We start from the raw sequence: 24,552 nt of genomic DNA on the forward strand, positions 1-24,552 counted from the left end.
GGTACCACCAGACATGACAATGTTGGCCAGCAGGTCCTTCCTGATGTCGATGTCGCACCTCATGATGGAATTGTGGACAGTCTCATGAACGCCAGAAGATTCCATACCCAGGAAGGAAGGCTGGAAGAGAGACTCGGGAGCACGGAAGCGTTCATTACCAATGGTAATGACCTGGCCATCAGGGAGTTCATAAGACTTGTCGATAGATGAAGATGCAGCAGCTACGTTCATCTCACTTTCAAAGTCAAGCGCCATGTAGCAAAGCTTCTCCTTGATGTCACGAACGATCTCACGCTCAGCTGTGGTGGTGAAGGAGTAGCCACGCTCAGTCAGGATCTTCATCAGGTAGTTGGTGATGTCACGACCAGCCAAATCCAAACGAAGGATGGCATGAGGAAGAGCGAAACCTTCATAAACTGGAACCATGTGGGTCACACCATCACCAGAGTCGCAAACCTCACCAGTGGTACGGCCAGAGGCGTAGAGGGAGAGGACAGCCTGAATGCAGACATACATGGCGGGCATGGAGAAAGATTCGAACATGATCTGAGTCATCTTTTCACGGTTGGCCTTTGGGTTAAGGGGAGCCTCAGTGAGCATGGTTGGGGATTCCTCAGGGGCAACACGGAGTTCATTGTAGAAGGTGTGGTACCATACCTTCTCCATGTCATCCCAGTTGGTGATGATACCATGTTCAATGGGATACTTGAGGGTGAGGATACCTCTCTTGCTCTGGGCCTCATCGCCGACGTAGGCGTCCTTCTGACCCATACCGACCATCACACCCTGATGACGGGCGCGGCCAACGATGGAGGGGAAGACAGCTCGAGGAGCGTCATCACCGGCAAAGCCAGCCTTGACAAGACCGGAGCCATTGTCGCAGACCAGCGCCGCCGCCTCTTCGTCGTCACACATGGTGGTGGTTTTGCTTTGGTGTTACTGATACCCTTAGAGGAAAAAGATATTTATATTAGAAGATTTTGACAAAATTACACTGATTCTTTTTGTGTTCCTAAAATTTCCATGAAAAAATAATGGGCCTCAACAAAAAATATCAACCAAAAATGCCTTTGAAACTTTAGTAAACATAATAGTAAATGAAAAAATATGGGCATGTATTTTTACTGCAGTATCATTTTATTAAGATCGTGATGGTTTTATTCTTTTAGTAAAAAAAATAATCCCATGATCACCAACTTAGCACACATTTGATTTTTATTCGAGTTTACCAGAATCATAAGGCATATTTGAAATGTCAGATTATTCATGTCCGCGTAGTGAAAAGTGGCTTTAAAAGTAGAAGAATGTACAAATTCTGCGTTTTATCAGATAGCGATGGTTAACCACAGTCAGCAGTATATGTCTGTGAATTTTCTGATTCAGCCAGTCACCATAGTGGAAACTTTATCGTCAAAATGGTAATATATTTCAGGTTTATGATATTGCTGTTTGGTATGTAATATGTAATTTTTATTGATCAAGCACTCGCTTTCTTGTGAAGATCTTTGAATACAATTTATCATGTGAGAGGTTTTAGGAATAAGTTGATACTGCGCTGGCTGAAATAAAGCAATCAAGAAAATTGACCAAAAATGAAAAATTATGTTGAATAGTATTCACCTGGGTTAATAATGACGTTTTGTCTTGATTTCTGCCATATGATAATTAAAATTGCGTTCAACAAAAATTTTGCTTTAGAGCCCATATAATCAAGAAATCAAAACAGCATTCAGTTTGACGCTGTACTTTGCCTGTGAAGGAAATTTCAAATGAGGTGCAATGTATGTGTGTGTGATGCATCCAAATGTTCATACTGAGTTAAGAATTTTACTGAGTAATTGTTTTTGAAAGTTATTAACGAACCCCTAGTCAGTGAGTAATTTCTGATGTTCCGTTAAAGGTTAATGGTTTTCGACTGCTTCTGATTAACATCAAATGCACTAAATCTGCCGGGGATTTATTAAATACAGTATTACTAATTTTTTACGGAAAGATGGCGTTTGTAAAGTAGATTCTACTTCTTCTATTAGATACCATTCCACTGTATTAATAGCTTTAATTCAGGTGCCGTTCTAATTCACTGGGTATTCCGCAAAGTTTTGCAGTTGTCGAGCGATGCTTATGCCACAAGGATCACACAATCAGGGCGCCAACACACGCACGCGGCCGACCCTCTTACACTTACCCACTAGGTGAGCCTTCTAGCGACTGACGAGGCTTAATCCGCCTCTTGCTTTTATATGATCTCGGAACCTCCTACTCCCACATGGGAGGGAATGCGATGAAATCTGGCTGTCATTCCGCGTAGCCGAGGGACATCGTCGCCTTTATTTTGACAACACTAGTGGCTTTAAATCAATGTACAATGAGCATTTGTTCGAGGACCATAATACCTAAGATGCGCCTTACATTTTTGTTAAAGGACCTCGACGATTTTAGTAATGTATTTACGTCTCCTTGCTCATGTTTTCTTTCTTCCATTGTTGATCAGGCTCCATTAACAGTTTGGGTTTTCTCTCTCATCTCACCCGAAGCTTTATTTTTTCTGTGAATTCAAAATTACGCTCGTGGCAAGCTGGCAGTGTTTTATATTTACCATAACTATTTAATGGAAAGTCCATGTAATATGTCTATGTATACAATTATACATATATACATACATATATATGCATGTATATATGTATGTATGTATGCATATATATATATATATATATATATATATATATATATATATATATATATATATATATATATATATATATATATGTGTGTGTGTGTGTGTATGTCTCAAGATTTATGAGCGTTTGTTCATGGAGTCCTAATGAGTGTGAACGTCATAGTTTTGAACATAATTATCAAATCACTCATAAATTCGTTTTTCCTGGCAACTTTTTTTAAAATGTAAAATTTAAGATTGAAAATATATTTCTTTACCTGTAAAACTTATAGTGCGAGTAGTATGCTTATATCTGAGCATGGTTTTATGTTAATAAAAAAAAATAACACTGGTGTCTCCGTTTATCTTCAGTTATACCGCAAATACGCGAGGCTGACCCAGACAACAGAATGTTGCCAACACCTTAGATAAATCGTCTGCAGGAGGTTCCTGACTCACAATCACAAAGTTTTCCTGTACTAGACTTATTATGCTGTCGTTAGCACCTTAATAAAAGCACGTAACTCTTCATATGGGACGTATCAAACCATTCACATTTTGTAAAGCTAAGAATTTAATTTTTCCTTCACATATGAAGACCATATCACATCTCACGTTTTCATTATATTCGCTGTAGCAATTTTGTTTATTTATTATGTACAGTACTTTTGCTGGTACCATGTGAAATAATTGTTCTCTGTTATTTTAACTTTCGAACTCAGCCACGTTTCAATTTATCGCACCCTATCCGTTTACCTGCCTCTCTTATTTCTGGCAGCTCCGCCCCCTCCTCTGATCTTCTTTAAAAAAGACAAGAAAAGGAAAACGGAGTTAAAACGGCGAAGAAATAAAGATGCATGTATTCTTGCCCGTGGAATTTAGTACCAGCTTAGACATTTTTTGATACTCAAGGTTTCCCTCTGTATGTTCTAATTATAAAGATTACATTATTTTCCTAGTAGCATGTTTGTGATACTCGTTGAAAATTTATTTAAGAAATTAGATTTTTTGTGTGGTCTTTTCTCTTATTTTGTTTACTCACAGTAATATACTTCTGTTAATTTTTTTTTTCACTCTGCCTTGAACTTATTCTTTTGTCGTTGGCATGGCGTGGCATTCAAGGTGTGTTTGGATAGGTTGAGTATAAGGGTAGAAGAGATCTGGAGGAATAGACAGAAAACGAAGGATGAATTAGAAAGAACGGTAGTTCAGGATTATCTCGAATGCTCTCTGTATGCCTGTGTAGGGTTCCCCACGGACCCACACACCGTCATCTCACCTGGTCCGCTAATCTCCTCGCGACGAGACCCTATGCGCTCCAAGCACACGTGCACAAGAAACATAGCGGATGTCACACATTCTGTGAACATATATTCGTATTCATACTGTAGTATTGTTTTGCTAAACGTATCATTATAATGTCAGCATTCCAGCCATGTGTATCATAACTTCAGTCATGTTTTATATATCGATTTATGTATGCATTTCCATCCTTCAACAAACACAGTTGGTTGTACTTTGGCATCTGTTTTGTCCGCCTCGTGTCAGAAGCTACATTTCCGCTCGCAAGAGCTATTGACCTGACTGTTTGTTGTTTGAATAAATTAGTAAGCTTGTAGACGCAGCCTCTTACTCACGCCTTCGCTACTCATGAATGATAGACCAACAGCAAGGCTGAAATATTTTTTTCATAAGCGACGGAGTTTCACAAAGACCATGTGCATGGCACGGCTATTGGCGCGATGATGATGATTTTGATTGATAGTTAATACCTTAGAATATGAAAGGTAAACTTAACGAATAAGACTTGGCTACTCATATGTTGTGGTGTGTGAAATACAGCTGTGTCAGGTTATTAATCACTTAAGTGAAAACGAATAGCAGCTCTGCTGGACCTTCCAGTGACGTTCACATGGGGAGTAAAATTCATTGCGGCCATGTCTTGCCATCATCAGAAAATTACAATTGGAATATTGGACCGCTAACTTTTCAAGTCGCATTTAGATGATGAGAAGATGGTGAGTTGTGTGATCTTCCAGTCACACTTGAATGAATACTTGAATGGATCACTGTCAGCTCTTTCAGTCATGTCAAGGCGGTGATTCGAATGCATTGTAGCTGGGTCTTTCAGCCTTGTAAAGACTGTATGTGGAATACTTTTCTCACTGTTCTTGCAGCCAAGCAAAGATTCCATGAGATTGCTGTTCTCCCTGTATTTCAGGTTTATTGAACCAATGAGCAGAATACAAAATTTGTGCTGGGTCTTTCATGCACGTCAAGGCATGAAGTGGACTGCAGAATTGTTATATGTTCCAGCCATGTTAAAATGGTGCTTTGCAAGCTGTTCTGCCAGGACCTGTAGCCATGTTAAAGCAGCTCATTGGCTGTTGATTTACTGGGTCTTCATGTTAAGTGAAGATTGCGAATGAACTGTTGTTTGGCCAGTATTTAAGATGTTGAGACATCAAAAGGAATGTATGTTTGTGGATTGAAAGAATGTGGTTGGATCTCCCCTATTATGTAACGGCTCCAAGTGAAATGCTGTTCCAAGCAGTTCAATCATGTTAAGGCAGCCAAGGAATACAGAACTACTGGGTCTTCCAGTATTGCAAAGATTCCGAGTGAAATTATATTTTTCAGTCATTTGTTGCAGCAAAAAGAATACAGATCTGTTTGAGCTTTCCTCTGCTGGAGAAATTTAAAGTGGAATGCTGTTCTTCTGGGTATTTTAATCATGTTAAGTCAGAAATAGTATTCCAGTCACGTTAAGGCAGTGAAAAGAATTCATATTTTTTGGTCCTTTGCATTATGCGAATATTTTGAGTAGAATGCTGTTCTTTGGGGTCTTTCTTTCCTGTTGAGGCAGGGTGAAGAATGTAGAAGTGGTGAGACTTCCAGCCTTACGAGCTGAACGCTTGTCTGACTGGTCTTTCAGTCATGCAGTTTTAGTGGAATGTTGTTAAGATAGCAAGTAGAATGCAGAACTGCTGACTTTCCATTTATGTAAAATTTCCAAGTGGAATTCTGATCTGCCGGGACTTTCAGTCACGTTAAGTCAGCAAGTATAACACAAAAATGCTGTCTTCCGGTCATGTACATGCTGCAAGCGGAATACTGCCCTGCATGGTATTACAGTAATGTTAAGGTGTCTAGTGGAAGGCAGAGCTGCTGGGTCCCAGTAAGGTCAATAATACCCTGGGCTACTAATCCTCTTGTGGGGTCGTGAGCTATAAGTGATATCCTCCCTCTTCCTAACGTGTCCCACATTCGATTTTTGCATGCATAGTTTCTTTTAAGCTTGTAACTTTTGCGAATAGCCAAATATTATATCTCAGTTACATTTCCCTCTCTACCTTCGTATCATCTTGATCCTTTCTTTTCAAGTACACCAGCAGTTCTTTCATTTCAGATGTACAATAAATTGTTTTAACAACTTCAATTTAAAGCCCAGTGTTCAACTATTTAGAAATGTTGTAAATGGTTTATTTGGCCGTACCATGAAAATATATCAAGAGTTGTCCTTCCTGGTGCCAACATGACCACGCCTAACTATTTTTCCTTAAGAGACGGATGTTTTGCTAAGAGGAAATTTATTTGCCAAATTTCCGTTTCATTTTTTCTTTAGTTTTTAGGTTAGCGATTAAAAGAAAAAATTGGCAAGGGGTGTCATTATAATATTTTATATACATCTTTACAGTTTCCCGAAAAGAATTAGGATATATTGCTCTACTGGTAATAAGAGCATTATAGGTTGGCAAAATATGAATTTTTTTATTATCGACAATCTTCCAATTTACTTTTATGGTGAATGTCAGAATAGTAGGTATAGAATTCCAACACACACACACACACTCACACACACATATATGTACATATATATATATATATATATGTATATGTGTGTGTGTGTGTGTGTGTATGCCGGTAGGTGATGTGTAGCTGGGCTGCAATTATTCACACCTTTGAACCATCACTGACTACTCGTTTTACTGAATAAAATTGGTCACAAATCGCGATTATGTAAAGCGCAAAATAAAAGTACTGGTGATATTTCATTTTCTTTGTTTATAATTTGATGGTGGTCTTGGGTAAAGTTTGAGAGGTATAAATTATAATGAAGCAACTATATTCAGAGATTCTGAATTTGTTCGAGTGCAATGCTTTGAAGTTTTCTCTGAAGTTTTCTCTATCACTTTAATAATTTTCTTTTCAGTCCTGCTTCCTCTTCTAGAAATCCTTGCTGAATTTAAGGGTTAGCTATTGAACTCTCTCTCTCTCTCTCTCTGTTGATTATATGGTCGTATTTGATCTGCTTTTACTTTCTCTACATTCATGAATGGTCTTTCTGAACATGTTGTATCAATCGAGAACTCAGTTCATTTAAATAATCGTGTCCAATTTCGGAGAACACTATTATTCTGATTGGAAATAGATATTTGTATAAAACCGAGCGTTCGTCTTCAGACTTTTATGAGTAGGAACACATTTATATAGATACAGCTAGACGTGAAGTCATATGCATTTCATTATTCCAAACACGATTTTAGCCTATTTAACCCAACCTTCATGATGCATGTATACTAAAAAGAATTGTCTTGTAGAAAGATTTTCTTCTGGAATAGTTACAGTGGCACATTTAACTTATCAGATATAATGCCTGTCTGTCTTATAAAAAATGATATGCAATGTGTAAGGAAAAAGTTAATTGGGAATATGTTAAATGATTGCCTGCATTGTCGCTATAGGTGAATAGAAATATAATATATAAAAATATTTTATTCATAAGAAGCACTTAATAATTTCCTTAAAATTAGAAGCACTTGCGGTGAACGATACCTGGACCAGACTCTTCGTACTCTTCCTTTGTGATCCACATAGTCTGGAAAGTGGAGAGGGAACCAAGAATAGAGCCACCGATCCAGACGGAGTACTTCCTCTCCGGGGGAGCGATAATCTTGACCTTGACAGTTGAGGGGGAGAGGGTGGTTATTTCCTTCTGCATCCTGTCAGCAATACCAGCATACATGGTGGTACCACCAGACATGACAATGTTGGCCAGTAGGTCCTTCCTGATGTCGATGTCGCATCTCATGATGGAATTGTGGACGGTTTCGTGAACACCAGCAGACTCCATACCCAGGAAGGAAGGCTGGAACAAAGACTCAGGAGCACGGAAACGCTCATTGCCAATGGTAATGACTTGACCATCAGGGAGTTCATAAGACTTATCAAGAGATGAAGAAGCAGCAGCAACGTTCATCTCACTCTCGAAATCAAGAGCCATGTAGCAAAGTTTCTCCTTGATATCACGGACGATCTCGCGCTCAGCTGTGGTGGTGAAGGAGTAACCACGCTCAGTCAGGATCTTCATCAGGTAGTTGGTGATATCACGGCCAGCCAAGTCCAAACGAAGGATAGCGTGAGGAAGGGCGAAGCCTTCATATACTGGAACCATGTGGGTCACACCATCGCCGGAGTCGCAAACCTCACCAGTGGTACGACCAGAGGCGTAGAGGGAGAGGACAGCCTGGATACAGACGTACATGGCAGGCATGGAGAAAGACTCGAACATGATCTGAGTCATCTTCTCGCGGTTGGCCTTTGGGTTCAGGGGAGCCTCAGTAAGCATGGTTGGGGATTCCTCAGGGGCAACACGGAGCTCATTGTAGAAGGTGTGGTACCAGACCTTCTCCATATCGTCCCAGTTGGTGATGATGCCGTGCTCGATAGGGTACTTGAGAGTTAGGATACCTCTCTTGCTCTGGGCCTCATCGCCGACGTAGGCATCCTTCTGACCCATACCGACCATCACACCCTGGTGACGGGCACGGCCAACGATGGAAGGGAAGACACATCTGGGAGCGTCATCACCGGCAAAGCCAGCCTTGACAAGACCGGAGCCATTGTCGCAAACGAGCGCCGCCGCCTCTTCGTCGTCACACATGGTGGAGGTTTTGTCTTGGTGTTGCTGTTATTCTGAAAATAAATGAAATGTTTATGAGGAAGAAATCAACTGAGTGGCATGCTGTAGAGGAAAGCTAGATGTATGATTGATTCAAGTTGAATATTTGAGAGAGGGTAGGTTTCTTATCTGGCGTTGCCTAGTTACTTTTATAAGACTTATGTGTAATTCATAAAACAAGTTATTTTAGCTAACTACTGTAATTCTAATTAATTATAAATAAAATTCTTCTAGCACCTTATCCTGCACTTGTTTATACATGAAGATATCTTCGTAGGTTTACCAGTCCCCTGTCTGATTTCAAATTATAAGACCTTTAAAATTTAGAGTAATCATGCATACGTAGAACTTTTTTTAAACTTCTTTGTTGAAGGAAATACACAGTGTTTGTGTAAAACTGCATCATGAGAAAAGAAAACCTTGGGAAATTATATTAACAGACTATTTGACCAATAATGTCTTTCATCCCATCCTTTCGATAGCCAAAGCACATTTTCTTTCCTAGTGCATTGAAAAGGTAAAACCTTTAGTTGGACTTTCTATTCAAATTCGTGACTATGTACTCGCGTTCAAGTCCTAGGTGCGTCTTGTTCGGAATGTAAAATATTAACGGATAACTTCCCCAGTGAATGAAAAATTCTTGATACATAGAAATTTGGAAAGACTTAATCAAATAACCCTAGACTGGGGTATTTGGAAAACCTAAAGTGGACAGCTGTAGCTACAATTCTTGTCAGGTATTCCTGTAGTAATTTTCAGTTACTTTTTTGTCTAGCGGTTCGGAATTTGTATGTTACATCAGCTTTCAAGTAAAATTGCTCCCATTTCTATTTTTAGCCAGAAATTACAATGTATGCATGATATGAAACCAAATTTACTGTATTATTTCTTTTATAAAAGAATGACACTTGAAAACTTATTACTATTATGTAGAAGATTCAATTCTGAGATTAAGTTTCCTTTCAATAATGCAATTAATTGCTTCAGGTTTCTTTAATTCATTGTTTAATATATTTATTTTAATTTTTCTGGTAGTCGTTGAAAACATAATGAGGTTAACTAATACCAAACTTACAAATCAGTTAAAAATAAATAACGTAAAAAAAATACTTTTTAGAGCTTGAAAGATACCAGTTCTTAAGATATGTTGAAAAAATGAAATGCAAGGGCTGCATGGTTTTCCCATAGATTTTAGAGATTTTGTCCTCATGATCTAAGTCAGTGGTTCTTAAACTTTTTTGCCTTGCGCCCCCCTCTGCATTATGTATAGACCCCACGCCCCCCTACCACTGAAATTTTTGCCAACTATAATCTATAAACAATATGTTGTCTATTTGTATGCTATTCTACTTATCATAACAATAAAAGACAATTCATAAACAAGATTTGAAATTAGAATTTACTTATATTTTGAATTTTTGGCATGTTTTGAGATAATAATTAGAAAATATGTGGAAGCAGTGATAACGTTTTGGGCAATTTTGTAATTAACATCACAAATAAAAAAAAATAATAGGCACCATCTGGCAACTCTGCTAGCGACCCCCTTGGAAGCTTCTGGCGCGCCCCCCAGTTTAAGAATCACTGGTCTAAGTGTTTAAAGATCGTTTAAAAAAAATTAGTGATCGCGAATATACTCAAACATATTACAACGCGGTTTTTGCACCTAGTATTTAGTAGTTATGCGGAAGACAGTTGTAAAACTTTCGCTATGAACTCTTCCTATTAGTTCTACTGTAATTTTCAGCATCCACTATTTTCTTGGGCAAATTGTTGATATCACTGAACTACCACAACGGCAGCAATATTTTAAGAATTGTTTCGAATCTCAAGATCCAACACTAGTTACAACTGCCACGGATCTAAACACAGTTTGTAGGCTACTCTCTCTCCCTCTCTCTCTCTCTCTCTCTCTCTCTATGGAATCGCAGAAGAAGGGTGACGGCACAACGTACAGGGCGTGGCACTTACCCACTAGGCGTGAGTCTCTGTAACGACTAGCAGGAATTAATCCCCACCGTCCTTTTATAAGAGCTGTTGTCAAACTCCCAGGTGTGGGGGAGGTTTGGGGGGTGGAGGGAAAAATGCAATACCTGGCTGTCAGCCTCTGCAAAGTCTCGGTGACCAGAGATTGTAAATTATTAGAAAAACATTGGGTTTTAGTTAACGTCTTTCGATACACAACGAACATCTGGCTTCACTACTTGATTTTGTTTGTTTATTTTTTTAGTGAAATGACAATTGGCATTAAGAAAATAAAGCAATTAAAAACTCTCTCTCTCTCTCTCTCTCTCTCTCTCTCTCTCTCTCTCTCTCTCTCTCTCTCTCTAATGTAACTGCATTCCAGGTAGGAAAGTTTCTTACGAATATAAAAGAGATGATACATCATTTGTATAAAGAAATACTTTTTCATAAAAATTTTATAGTAGTTTTAGCATTCCATGAAGAACAAATTAAAAAATCATGATAACCTAAATTTATCAGTCTTCGAAATGTTATATGTAGTATAAGAATAAGGACGAAGGTTTTGATGACAATCGCCTAATAAAATGGTAGATGAAGTAGATACATCAATTTGCATGTGCTGGGTCAGATGATTAACGAACTTGAATAATAAGAAAGACTGGACGTCGCCGCTTGGCAGCGGAAATGAATAAATAATTAATTGGCGATTTGGTGAGAAAGCACAAATCACTCAGCCACTATTTGTCAGAGCAGATGAAAGGAAAATTAAAACTAACTGTCTGCAATACATTAGGTCAAGAGTGTCCTTGAATAAGCCTTCTTCGACTTCACTCAGAGAATCTGTGCGCGTAATCATAGCATTTTGTTCTAAAAAGTAACTAGGACTCATTTTGTGAAGAATTTGTATACCTGAGATGCTTATGCTCCGTACTATATATCAGTTTTTAGAGGAACGTATAACGTAGCAGAGTCACTTTTCTCACTGCAATCTCCCCATCCTTAATTATAACCCTCAATGATTTAGATGCATTGGTAATGTAGCCATTTCTATCATGATGACGAAAGAATGGTGTTAGAATAAGATGATACCTCTCCCAACAAAAGTTTCATGTTTAAATAGGTATCCCATCTTGGAAAATCTATGCTTATTGAGAAAAAATAATTGCTAACGATGTTCATTATTTACCTGTTTTCTTTTGTCATTTCCAAACGGTAAGAGATTATCCAAAATCTAGAATTTTTATTCCCAAATGCACTTCCTTGAGAATAAAGAGGCAATGGACTTTTGTAAATTTAATTGTTGATCTTTTTGCCCGTGGTTTATCTACACTGATACCCTCTTATTTGGATTAATTTTCTAGTAACGTACTCTCCCTCTCTGTCCTAGTTTTCTCTTTTCTTCCAATAAACGTCACCTATGGTTACTCAGGTCTCCTGTTGTACTGTGCATTGTCCTGATTCTTGAGATTTGTATAAATTACAAAACGCAATCAATTTTCCCGTTGTCTCCGTGAATCTTTCCTGATCTGCTATCCAAAAGTAATTTTTACCTTCCTAGATGTTCGATGACCACGTTCTCAGCCAGAGTTCGATTTCCAGTAGTTTTTATGTTTATACCATTACAATAGCTGTAATTTATAAAAGGTCCCAAAAGGAATTTAAAAAATCACAACTATGATAATCATAAATAATAATCTCTCTCTCTCTCTCTCTCTCTCTCTCTCTCTCTCTCTCTCTCTCTCTCTCTCTCGTAGGGTATTACAATGGGATTTGTCCTTGTGATCGTTTTTATCTGTCTTGAACTGATAGATTTAACTTAAAAAAATAAATCTTTTTTCAAGAAGTTCATAGAATCTTTGTCGACTTTGGTTTTATGAAATGTATTTCATTCCGAAATTGATTTCCCGACTTCTTAAATAACTAAGATTTCCTGTATTCTCTGCTAGGGATTAAGATCAGGTTTTCCAATAAATTAAAAAACATTTAACCCATCCACAAAATAAGAGAGAGAAAATGAAAAACCTTTATTGTTTGTTACACCTGGGCAAAATTTCGTTTGCTTGGGCACAGCAATCTTGAAAATCCTCTTTCCTGGTGATCTCCTTGTGAGACCTTCAAGGAGCTTTGCGTTATTAATGTTGATAGCGCTTAAAATAATGCTACACTGCATCTTTATTGGGGAAAAAACATTTCAGTCATTTAGTTTTTAGCTTTTCATTCTAAAGATGTGTTGACTGTACTGCATTTGCTTTACTTGCTACTTGTCAGAAACCGACGATCATTCCAAATTATTTTCTTTCTCTATATTCTCTCAGTGGGAATTTGGTGGCAGAGACCAAACCAGACTTACTATAAAATGAGGTAATATAACCATATATTTGGATATACTGTAGGCTAGAAAGATAGTGAATAACACACTAACAAATATATATATATATATATATATATATATATATATATATATATATATATATATATATATATATATATATATATATGTATATATATATATATATATATATATATATATATATATATATATGTATGTATATATATATATATAATATATATATATATATGTGTGTGTGTGTGTGTGTGTGTGTGTGTGTGTGTGTGTGTGTATAGGCGAAAACAACAGGAAAATAATAGTCAGATGATCTGTACCAAGCATTTGGTTTAGGTTTACCTAAATTATTTAAAGGAAGCGTTTCATGATTAGGAACTGTTTATTAAGTGTAAATGTCGAGTGTAACCAATGCCAGCATGATAATCATGTGTGTGTATATATATGCACATTATATACATGATGTTTCAGCTGTGAGTCCATTGTGGTAACTATCAGAATTATATTTTACAAAAAAAAAAAAAGAAACATTTCGTGATTAGGAAATGTTTATTCAGTGTAAATGTTGACTTTAACCCGTGTCAGCATGACAATCATAGTCTGACTCCGAAATCATGGACTAATTCGGGACTTGACAGTGCATTGTGATGTTGATTACTAGTGTGGTGATCCAGAAGATGGCGATGCAGGTTGCTGCATTGATTTCCATGCAGCTTTTTCAAGAGGTCAACTAATGCGAGTGACCAAACCGAGTATAGATATCTATCATCTATCTAGAAAAGATCCATCTGTAATATCTCTCCATCTCACAATCTACATAGTTAGATTATAAACATAATTAGTTTTTGTAATTGGTGAATGACTAAATCTTTGCATTCTTGTGAATTCATACTTATATGTAAGTATAAAAGAAAAAGATTCGATAAGACTTGAAGGCAGAAGAAATAAAGATTCAAACGTCACATCATTTTAGCATTTATTTTTGCTGGATGTAATCTTCCAAAAATTAAATTTTTTGTTTTTCTTTTTTTTACAGGAGCTGGTAAGTGGAATCGCTTGTTATTTTGTATAAAGGTAAGTCATGTTCAATTTGATAATGTTATTTTACGTGTTCCTTTTTGTAGTTGATACTTGTCATTTGCTCTTTATTGAGTTCAAGAGCACATATACAATTTTGATGATAAAGTTTTGCTGGATTGGATTTTAAAATCTTATGTAAATGCATAATGGCAAATTACTGATTAATTATTTGTATAATCAGTGTTGATACTCCAAAGCCTCGGTTATCTTACTGTGCCTTGTTCTCTTTTTTTTTTTTTTTTTTTTTTATTTGAGCGACGTTCTCTTGCGTGTATGTCAACATTTTTTGTCATGAGGAAGTCATGTTAAGTTAATTCTAAATAAAATTTTCTTGACCAAAGACCTGTTTTCTGTTTTAAGGTATAGTTCTTTTACCAGTTTAAGTATAATTATGGTGCAGAATTGACAGTTTATTTAGTATTCTCAGTATTTTCCTTAAACATAAATGTAACTGAAACAATGAATTTGGAAATGCTTGTGGGAATTCAACATCTTTCCCATGGTCTCTGTAACAATAAACTTATAATCCTTCATTTACGAGAAATAAGAAAACTTATACCATAAAAATGCTTTTCTTCAATCACCAAAAATACACATGATAAAAAAAATCATAAAATAACTAATAGAAGGTCATAGGTTAAATTGCTGAGTGTTCGTCGTTTAGAAGCACTTGCGGTGAACGATGCCAGGGCCAGACTCATCGTACTCTTCCTTAGTGATCCACATAGTCTGGAAAGTAGACAAGGAACCAAGAATAGAGCCACCGATCCAGACGGAGTACTTCCTCTCAGGAGGGGCGATAATCTTAACTTTTACGGTTGAGGGAGACAGTAGGGTGATTTCCTTCTGCATCCTGTCAGCAATGCCGGCATACATGGTGGTACCACCAGACATGACAATGTTGGCCAACAAGTCCTTCCTGATGTCGATGTCGCACCTCATGATGGAATTATGGACAGTCTCATGAACACCAGCAGATTCCATACCCAGGAAGGAAGGCTGGAAGAGGGACTCAGGAGCACGGAAACGTTCATTACCAATGGTAATGACCTGACCATCAGGAAGTTCATAGGACTTGTCGAGAGATGAGGAAGCTGCAGCAACATTCATTTCACTTTCGAAGTCAAGAGCCATATAACAGAGCTTTTCCTTGACATCACGGACGATCTCACGCTCAGCGGTGGTGGTGAAGGAGTAGCCGCGCTCAGTGAGGATCTTCATCAGGTAGTTGGTGATATCACGACCAGCCAAATCCAAACGAAGGATGGCATGGGGAAGGGCGAAACCTTCATATACTGGAACCATGTGAGTGACACCATCACCAGAATCACAAACCTCACCAGTGGTACGGCCAGAGGCGTAGAGGGAGAGGACAGCCTGGATGCAGACATACATGGCGGGCATGGAGAAAGATTCGAACATGATCTGTGTCATCTTTTCTCGGTTGGCCTTGGGGTTAAGGGGAGCCTCAGTGAGCATTGTTGGGGATTCCTCAGGGGCAACACGGAGTTCATTGTAGAAGGTGTGGTACCAAACTTTCTCCATGTCGTCCCAGTTGGTGATGATGCCATGTTCGATGGGATACTTGAGGGTGAGGATACCTCTCTTGCTCTGAGCTTCATCACCGACGTAGGCGTCCTTCTGACCCATACCGACCATCACACCCTAGTTAGGGTGGGTAAGTGACGGGCGCGGCCAACGATGGAGGGGAAGACAGCTCGAGGAGCGTCATCACCGGCAAAGCCAGCCTTGACAAGACCGGAGCCATTGTCGCAAACGAGCGCCGCCGCCTCTTCGTCGTCACACATGGTGATGGTCTTGCGTCGGTGATGTTGTTATCCTAAAAGCAGAAAATTTATTTTAAAAAGAATCTCTGTGATATGGTGAACTTTTTTTTATGTGTCGTTGGTGCAAAATACACTTTTTATGTATTCAGATCATACACTTAAGCTTAAATGTCTCAAGTCTTCAATGTTAGTTTAGTTGCAGTCAGACACCTTTCTAATTCTCTTGCTGATTTCTTTTAGCAGTGAAACATTTCATTAGAATTTTCAAAAGTTTTTTTATCAAAAATTGGGTATTAACTGAAATTTTTTACATTTTTTTATTTTACATTAAAATATATGGTAAATGTACTCTTTGCCATGGAATTTAAATATGAATTTGTATATACGCGTTATATGTGAATGATGAAAAATTTATTTTTTATAGAGTTTTATGACGTTCAACTTTGACTTTATTGCTTGGATTTTCAAGATTGTATTTCCAGTTCTGCGTAGCTAAAACAGACATTTTCAAAGGCCTTAATTTTTTCGTATTTATATATACGAATGGAGATATATTTAACTGCTTTAAGTTGCTTTCGGGAAAATTATAATAATGATACGCTTTAAACCTGATGTTAACGAGTGACTTGTAAAAAATTAGAGAACAGCTTTTTGAAATTTCTCCTAATATTTTGCCATATAAAAATTTTTTGGAAGACACGATGTCATTTTCATGAAGAAAAGGAATTAACTTTCCTTTTTCAGCGTTGAATCAAATGAGAATTTGCAAGGGCATTCCATCATAAATATTGATATCGTGATTTTCTGGTTGCCGTATGTCTCTTAATAAGAGAAATTAACTTTAAAACGCCATTAACGTAGGAAAACTTGAAGCCTTTGTTTTCAGAGAATAATTTTCATGGCGCTCTGCAACTTGCCTTTACAAATGCGGTCCACGAGGAATTTTTGTAATCATATGCAAAGTTACTGGCCTTTTTCGTGCAATTTTTTTGCTTTAGATTTATTTTGTTGCTTTAGGTATCTGGAAATTTACTTCAGTTAAATGTCCCCACTGGCTGTCGGCCTGAGAAACAGGAGATCAGCGCCTGCCCTATGAGCCTACAGAGGCTCAGGAGGACTTTAACTTTTGACTAAATGTCGGCATTTTAACACTGAGAAAATATTATATCCACATTGAATTATATTCGGTTGCACTGGGTAAGTTAGATTACGGTATTCAGTAATGACTGGATTTCAGTATTATGAGAAGATATTCAGCTGCAGTATCTAACAATTCACAATATTCAGCACTGATTGGCGTTCAGCATTATGAAGAATTAAGAAACTTTCTTGAGTCTTCGCGAGTGTTCAGTACAATCACCAATTTAAGATCTAACTCGAAGTTTCAGCTTTAGAAGAATCACTAGATTTTGATGCAGAATGAGAGAGAGAGAAAGAGAGAGAGAGAGAGAGAGGTGGACACGAAATCTAGTCACTTACCCACTAGGTGTGAGTCTCTGCAACGACTAGCAAAGTGCAATACACGCCGTCCTTTTATACTAAAGTCTGGCGTACTCCCACGTGCGGGGGAGTTTGGGAAAACGGGAAAATACAATGCTCATCTGTCAGCCTCGGCTCGTACATTATGATAAAAACAGTATTCGCCGGCCAGCCTTCGGTCAATTAAAATCGTGCTCGTGCGCCCAGCAGATTTAGTACTGTCTGCCTTACTTTTTTCAGACGTGGGGCTGCGGCGGTGGGGTACCTATCGTCTTTCCCTGCCTGTTATTTTTAAATGGGAAATGTATCGCAAGGTTAGCTAAATAAAAAAACACACACACCAGAAGAATAAACGTTTAACTTTTTTCGCTTAAATGTAACCCAAACAGTTTCTTTAAATAACTAAGGTGATACATAATTTACTTCTCTCTCTCTCTCTCTCTCTCTCTCTCTCTCTCTCTCTCTCTCTCTCTCTCTCTCTCTCTCTCTCTGTTTTATATTGAATTTTATTTTCATTCATTGACCATTCATAGCATCCTCAGTGGGCAACTAAGATTTGAACAAATGTAGTAACTTTAGATCTGAATACATAAATAATATTTTCATTGATTTATTCCACTGTATAAAATACTTACACATCAGCCGCTTCTTTAGTTTAGAACATAATCTGAAGTACTGTATAATAGAAAGTTTTATGACGGGGATTGTCAAAATTCACATTTTTAAAAAATTTTGTTCAAAAGTATTGAAACTTTTATATTCAAAACGATTCACAATTATGTTTCCAAGAGTATAGAAGGTTTACTTTCAAAATTATTCAAGCTTTTGGCGAATTTTACAGAAGAAACTTTTCCACTGAGTTTCATTTCATATTTACCCATCAATATTTGCATCATATTTCTCAGATATTTCATTTTTAATCGGTTTATAGAAACTCCAGCATTCTTAGTCCTTTCCACTACTAATCTGCATCACCAAAAGTAAAAAAAAAATTAAAATCAAAATCAAAATGTAGATATTGCAAGAACTGGTATTATCAGGAAAGCTGAAAAGTAATGAGTTGCATTAGTTTTCTTTACGAGAACTTTCTGAAAAATTATAGTAATTGATGTCCATACTGGACTTTTTTTTTTTCTTAATATTTTCCTTTAACAAAGGTCATTCACCGTCATATTCGCATAATTATCCTGTAGACAATATTCCATATGTGAATTATCATTATTTCGATAAAGGTATTTAAAGATTGAAACGGACGATGTAGGGAATTTCGATAAAGGTATTTAAAGACGATGTAGGGAAACGGGAATATATTTTTTGAGTTTAACTTTTGGGTTGAAAAAGTGAAGGTAATAATTCATTCATGGAGTTTTTACAAACGACTTTTTTATCAGTATTTGTTAAGCTCTGAATTTTGAATAGAAACTGCTTGATGAAAAACCCTTGGACGATGAAGCTGTCTGCTACTGAAAAATATTTTGTAAATCGGAAACAGCTTTTTCCCTTTCTGGTTGTGGCCTTCCCTCATGAATTTCCAGGACAAAATAAGCATACTTCATAAAAGAATATTACCTTTATTGCTGTTAATCAGTTGATAAGCCACGAGTAAATTCAAACGTTGGTTTATTACTCATATGTTCTTAAAATCCATACTGTGCATAGTATTTCCAGGGATTTTTCATTGACATCGGCAAAGTCTGGTATATGAACGGAATTGGCAAACGCATATAAAATGAGACAGAATAGCGTCAAGTAGCCTATAAGCAACATTTAGAACAGTGTGACGTTTCTTATTTTCATTGGAGAAACAGGTATCCCAAAGGGAAGTACTTTCCCAAAACTTACAATATACTTTTTTAAACCATAACCTTTACACTGCAAATTTTTGTTTGGATCCTGAACTACTGAACATGAGTAGAAATAAAATGCTACTGCATTACAGTATCGAATACTGAGGGAAAAGTGTTTCAGACCTAATTTCTTGCAGCCAATATCTTCAGCGACTGGGTTTCATGAAACAAAAAATACTTTTAAGTGTACTAAAATCAATTACCTAAGCAGTACCGCTTCCCTCTCTCAGGTTACCTCTCCTATGTTTCTTCTGTTGAGTCTTATTCTTGAATTTGAAATACGATGTTGGAACATTTCTGGTTTTGTTTCTGTTCGAAGGAGTCTTCTACTCATACAAGTTTTAGTTTTCTGGAAAAGAAAACTATTGCGCCGGCTTTGTCTATCCTTCCGAACTTTTTCCTGTCCGCACTTTATTCTCTCCTCCCTCAGATCTTAAAACCTACTGGGGCTAGAGGGCTGCAAATTGGTATGTTGATCATCCACCCACCAGTCATCAAACATACCAAATTGCAGCCCTCTAGCCTCAGTAGTTTATATTTTATTTAAGGATAATCGTGCTTCTGGCAACGATATAGGATAGGCCACTGCCGGGCCATTGTTAAAGTTTCATGGGCGGCGGCTCATATAGCATTATACCGAGACCACCGAAAAATAGATCTGTTTTCGGTGGTCTTGATTATATGCTGTAGCGGCTGTACAGAAAACTCGATTGCGCCGAAGACACTTCGGCGCATTTTTTATTTGTTATTTATTGTTTCGGCCTGAGGAATACAGATAGATATCCGTGATTGTTTCTTGTGCATAAACAGTTTAGGAAATCCTTTTATGAATTTTGGTTATACTTATGTGATATCCATCAGATGGTATAAATACTATTCTCTCTTTATCACACTACCACATTTAACGAAATATCATCATTGTAGCCTTTTCATTTATTTATTAAAATGTTTGTATTCTGGAAGTGCTTAGGCTTTTTTCTCTCCTTGTACTAGAATCACATCTTTGTTTGTAGGCTAGTCAGAAAACATCAGTAGCATACTGATGTATTTACAGTAGATGAGGAATGAAAGTATTTATAGTCAACGAAGTAAACAGAAGTACAAGAAGCACTCTTGAAATCGAAATCCCGAAATCCTTTTAGTCAAGAAAGACCTCCCTCATGGTCACTGGTCAAAGCAAAACAGGCCGATAGTGTAAAGCAGGTCATTGGAGAGGCGGTGCCGGAAGTTCTGTGCAATAAGAGGAAATGTACAAGTATTTTCTTATCATGTATTTTAATTTTCATTGTTTTATCGCGTTTGTTTTTCTTTTTTATTTCTCTTATAAAGTTTATTCTGTCCTCTTTTACTTTGTTACTAATCTTATCACTTTATTTTTCTGTTCATTGTAATGAGCTCCTTTTCCTATTGAATCTCTTGGGCGTGTAGTATTAAGGATCATAATAATAACAAGTCCTGATACTTTACTGAATACCCAAGTGGATGATGATACTCATTGCGAATAATGGTGAAAAATCGTTACAGGATCTTGATGGAATTTCGAGTATCCTTACGCTGTCTGCCTTCTGAGGACCACATATGCATTCATGCAGTATTGCAAGGATAGATTTTCAAGGTGACAGCATGTTTCATTTTCTCAAGTACTCTTTGTTAATGTGAAATCACCCAGAAACCCTGACGTTACTCCAGGCGCTTTATCCCGTATCTGTGACATTATAAACAGACAGGCAAAGTAAAATGATTGCTTTTAAACTCCAGCGCAAAATTTTCGTTTCATTATAAGGTGCAAACTATTGTTACATATAAAGGAATAGGAAAGAATATATTGCAAAAATATTTTATTCTCAGTAACTTCAGTAGGGGTCAAAAGTACTCTGATAAATAATTCATGACTAACCATATTTCTTATACTCCGTGCTTTATTCCCGAAAACATGTGATAACAAATTAAGGTTTAGAAGCACTTGCGGTGGACAATACCAGGACCTGACTCATCGTACTCTTCTTTGTTATCCACAAGGCCTGGAAAGTTGACAGAGAACCAAGAATAGAACCACCGATCCAGACGGAGTACTTTCTCTCAGGGGGAGCGATAATCTTGACCTTGACTGTAGAGGGAGAGAGGGTGGTGATTTCCTTCTGCATCCTGTCAGCAATACCAGCGTACATGGTGGTGCCACCAGACATAACAATGTTGGCCAGCAGGTCTTTCCTAATGTCAATGTCGCATCTCATGATGGAATTGTGGACAGTCTCATGAATACCAGCAGACTCCATACCAAGGAAAGAAGGCTGGAAGAGGGATTCAGGGGCACGGAAACGTTCGTTGCCGATGGTGATGACTTGACCGTCAGGGAGTTCGTAGGACTTATCAAGAGATGAAGAAGCAGCAGCAATGTTCATTTCACTCTCGAAATCAAGAGCCATGTAGCAGAGCTTCTCCTTGATGTCACGGACGATCTCACGCTCAGCGGTGGTGGTGAAGGAATAGCCCCGTTCAGTGAGGATCTTCATCAGGTAGTTGGTGATATCACGACCAGCCAAGTCCAGACGAAGGATGGCGTGAGGAAGAGCGAAGCCTTCATATACTGGAACCATGTGGGAGACACCATCACCGGAGTCACAAACCTCACCAGTGGTACGCCCAGAGGCGTAGAGGGAGAGGACAGCCTGGATACAAACATAAGTGGCAGGCGTGTTGAAGGATTCGAACATGATCTGAGTCATCTTCTCACGGTTGGCCTTTGGGTTAAGAGGAGCCTCAGTGAGCATTGTTGGGGACTCCTCAGGGGCAACGCGGAGTTCATTGTAGAAGGTGTGGTACCAGACCTTCTCCATGTCGTCCCAGTTGGTGATGATGCCGTGCTCGATGGGATATTTAAGGGTGAGAATACCTCTCTTGCTCTGGGCCTCATCACCGACGTAGGCGTCCTTCTGACCCATACCGACCATCACACCCTGGTGACGGGCTCGGCCAACGATGGAGGGAAAAACACATCTGGGGGCATCATCACCGGCAAAGCCAGCCTTGACAAGACCGGAGCCATTGTCACAAACGAGCGCCGCCGCCTCTTCGTCGTCACACATGGTGGAGGTTCTGGTTTTAGGTGTTGTTGTTTTTCTGGAAAATATGATCCCATTATATGACAACCATTCAAAAAAATGTAATCATTAACAATAACATAAAAGCTTATCACAATGTGAAGATAATTATTTTTTTAAAAATGTAAATTTATGATAACACATTAAAAATAACGTACTAACACTCTCTCTCTCTCTCTCTCTCTCTCTCTCTCTCTCTCTCTCTCTCTCGTTGCAAATAATTTATTAGTGAATTCCTGTGTACAGGTAACACATTGCATTCCTTTAATTCTGCCTGTGCTTTCTTATAATGGACAAATTTTGGTTAGTTTTAGTTTTCCAAACTCAAAGAATAATAAAACAAACTTTGTTTAGCATATTTGAATTCACAAGTGTTTGACCTCTGATAGATTTCGTATGTATGGAATTGTTTATTGCCTCTGTACAATGTGAGACTTGCAAACTAACACTGGAGAATTTTCCTTGTGATGTGATAGCTTTTTAAATTTTTATATTCCCAATTACATTTTCGAATATTTATGCTCTACTCGTTTCAAACAGATTTGAACTGAAGAGAAATACAGACGTGACTATTTAATACCATGGGAAAAATAATCATTGATTTTCCTGGTAATCTAAACCTGTTTGTAAAACGGGGAAAGTGAGTCAGGTTTCGCATTTCCTTGGAGTTGTGACTGCTGCGACAGGCAAATGTGTACCTTGGTAGCAGTTCGGGATGGTACGTAACGTCCACAGGATCGGGATTTGCCGTTTCTGTCATATTTATATTACAATACATTTTAATGTTATACATACACACACCCCCATATATATATATACATATATATATGTGCGTGTATGTATTTATATACATATATAATTATATATATATATATATATATATATATATATATATAATTATATAATTAGTTACTCTAAATAATAGTTGGCAATTGTTTGTTTGTAACCGATAGAAAACTGAACCAGTTTTGTCAGTCCAGGGAAAAGGGACCCATTGCACCGTTATTTTTCCTCATTTTTCCTCATGTCATGAAATTAGTTTGAGGAACTTTCGCTTGAAGGATTTTGTTAGGCAACCTAGTAACACTATTCATCTACAGAAAAAAATGTCACTATAAAGAAATAAAGAAAATAATCTGGCACATCGGTTAGAATAAGATCATTGTATCATTGTCAGAATTCATATTCGGCTCAGTTTTCTTGCGATGCCATTCCACGAGATTTTTCCTCTAGGAAATTTCTATGCTTCGTCGGCGCAAATTTTGAATATTGTCACTATTCCCAGGTCACACCGAACATCACGAAAGTTAACAGAATTAACCACGTGCGGTGTCTCAAGACTCTCCACAAATACCATTTCAGACTCACTGAACTACAGAGAGAAGATGCACGCTCCCATGGGAATCACTTACCCACAAAGCCTGAGCCGTAACGACTGGCACTGAATAGTCCCTGTCGCTCTTTTATACAAAAAGCATCCCGATGACAGGGGAGGAGGGGCTTCAGAAGATGCAGTATATGGTCGAAAGATTTTTCATTTGGGATCAAGAAGGCTCTATTATTCAAGATAACACTGTGATTGGTTTTTGCCTTGGTCTGGTCAAATCGAACAGCAGCCATTCAGCAGATGTAGTGCTGTTTATTTTGCTTTGTTTTTTTTTTACAAGATACTGTGTGTTTTTAAACTTGGGATGCATTGTACTTTATTGCAATAAATGTGGAATAAGATAAACCTATCGGATTAATGGTTTAAATCTTTGCTACTAATTTCGGTCTGAATCGCTTTTCATTATGATTTTGTAGCTGTTGTGAAGTAGGGTTATCCAATGATATTTTATATAACATCTTTCCTGCAAACCGTTTGGAATGAGGATTCTGTAAAGTGAGAGGGAGGAAAAATAGATGTTGTTTCGTCTTTAAAATATCAGTCAGTAACTGAATAAAGAAGTCATTGGTGCTTTGAAGATAATGAGATAAAGAAGAGAAGGAAGCTTTTATAACTCTCGAGAAGCAAACATACATTAATCACTCTAATCACAGTACTTGGAAATGGCACATGCCAGAGTATAAAAAATGGACTATCACGCGTTTTCTTTTCTGCTTCTGAGAAATGTGCTGTTTCTGTTTTCTTTTCATTTTCCGCATTCTTGGTGTAGCCTTTCAAAACAGACGGTAAATTGCTCTGGGGCGGATCTTTTCCTAAACACTGTTATAAAGGCAACGGTGTCTCTGCGTGGAAAATGACAACGTAATTTTCTTTTCTATTTTATTTTCCACTTGTCAACTCTTATAGCAGATGTTAATCTCATTTAGGGAGATAGATTTCAGTTT

At 37.7% G+C, this 24,552-nt stretch overlaps 2 protein-coding genes and 2 pseudogenes across 2 annotated transcripts in view; all 4 read right to left on the minus strand.

Annotated features, from left to right (window-relative positions):
• LOC136850077 (actin, alpha cardiac muscle 2-like) overlaps positions 1-2,316 on the minus strand; it is a 2,586-nt gene extending 270 nt beyond the window's left edge. The window contains exons 1-2 of the mRNA XM_067123628.1: positions 2,186-2,316; positions 1-947 (exon numbers count right to left, since the gene is read on the minus strand). The exon at positions 1-947 is cut by the window's left edge and continues 270 nt beyond it. Coding sequence (XP_066979729.1) covers positions 1-915 — 915 coding nt within the window. The 5' untranslated portion in view covers positions 916-947; positions 2,186-2,316. The remainder of the gene's footprint in view (positions 948-2,185) is intronic.
• A 5,103-nt stretch (positions 2,317-7,419) lies between these two features.
• LOC136850078 (actin, alpha cardiac muscle 2-like) lies at positions 7,420-10,716 on the minus strand. Its single transcript, XM_067123629.1, has 2 exons — positions 10,590-10,716; positions 7,420-8,632 (listed from the first exon to the last, which is right to left on the minus strand). Exon 2 carries the CDS (start codon positions 8,598-8,600, stop codon positions 7,467-7,469), a length of 1,134 nt encoding a protein of 377 aa, XP_066979730.1. The 5' UTR covers positions 8,601-8,632; positions 10,590-10,716; the 3' UTR covers positions 7,420-7,466.
• Positions 10,717-13,886: 3,170 nt separating this feature from the next.
• LOC136850079 (actin-2, muscle-specific-like) lies at positions 13,887-17,427 on the minus strand (annotated as a pseudogene).
• A 3,527-nt stretch (positions 17,428-20,954) lies between these two features.
• LOC136850085 (actin-3, muscle-specific-like) lies at positions 20,955-23,646 on the minus strand (annotated as a pseudogene).
• Positions 23,647-24,552: the final 906 nt, after the last annotated feature.

This window comes from Macrobrachium rosenbergii, chromosome 21 (genome assembly GCF_040412425.1).
Source record: "Macrobrachium rosenbergii isolate ZJJX-2024 chromosome 21, ASM4041242v1, whole genome shotgun sequence".
NCBI lineage: Eukaryota > Metazoa > Arthropoda > Malacostraca > Decapoda > Palaemonidae > Macrobrachium > Macrobrachium rosenbergii.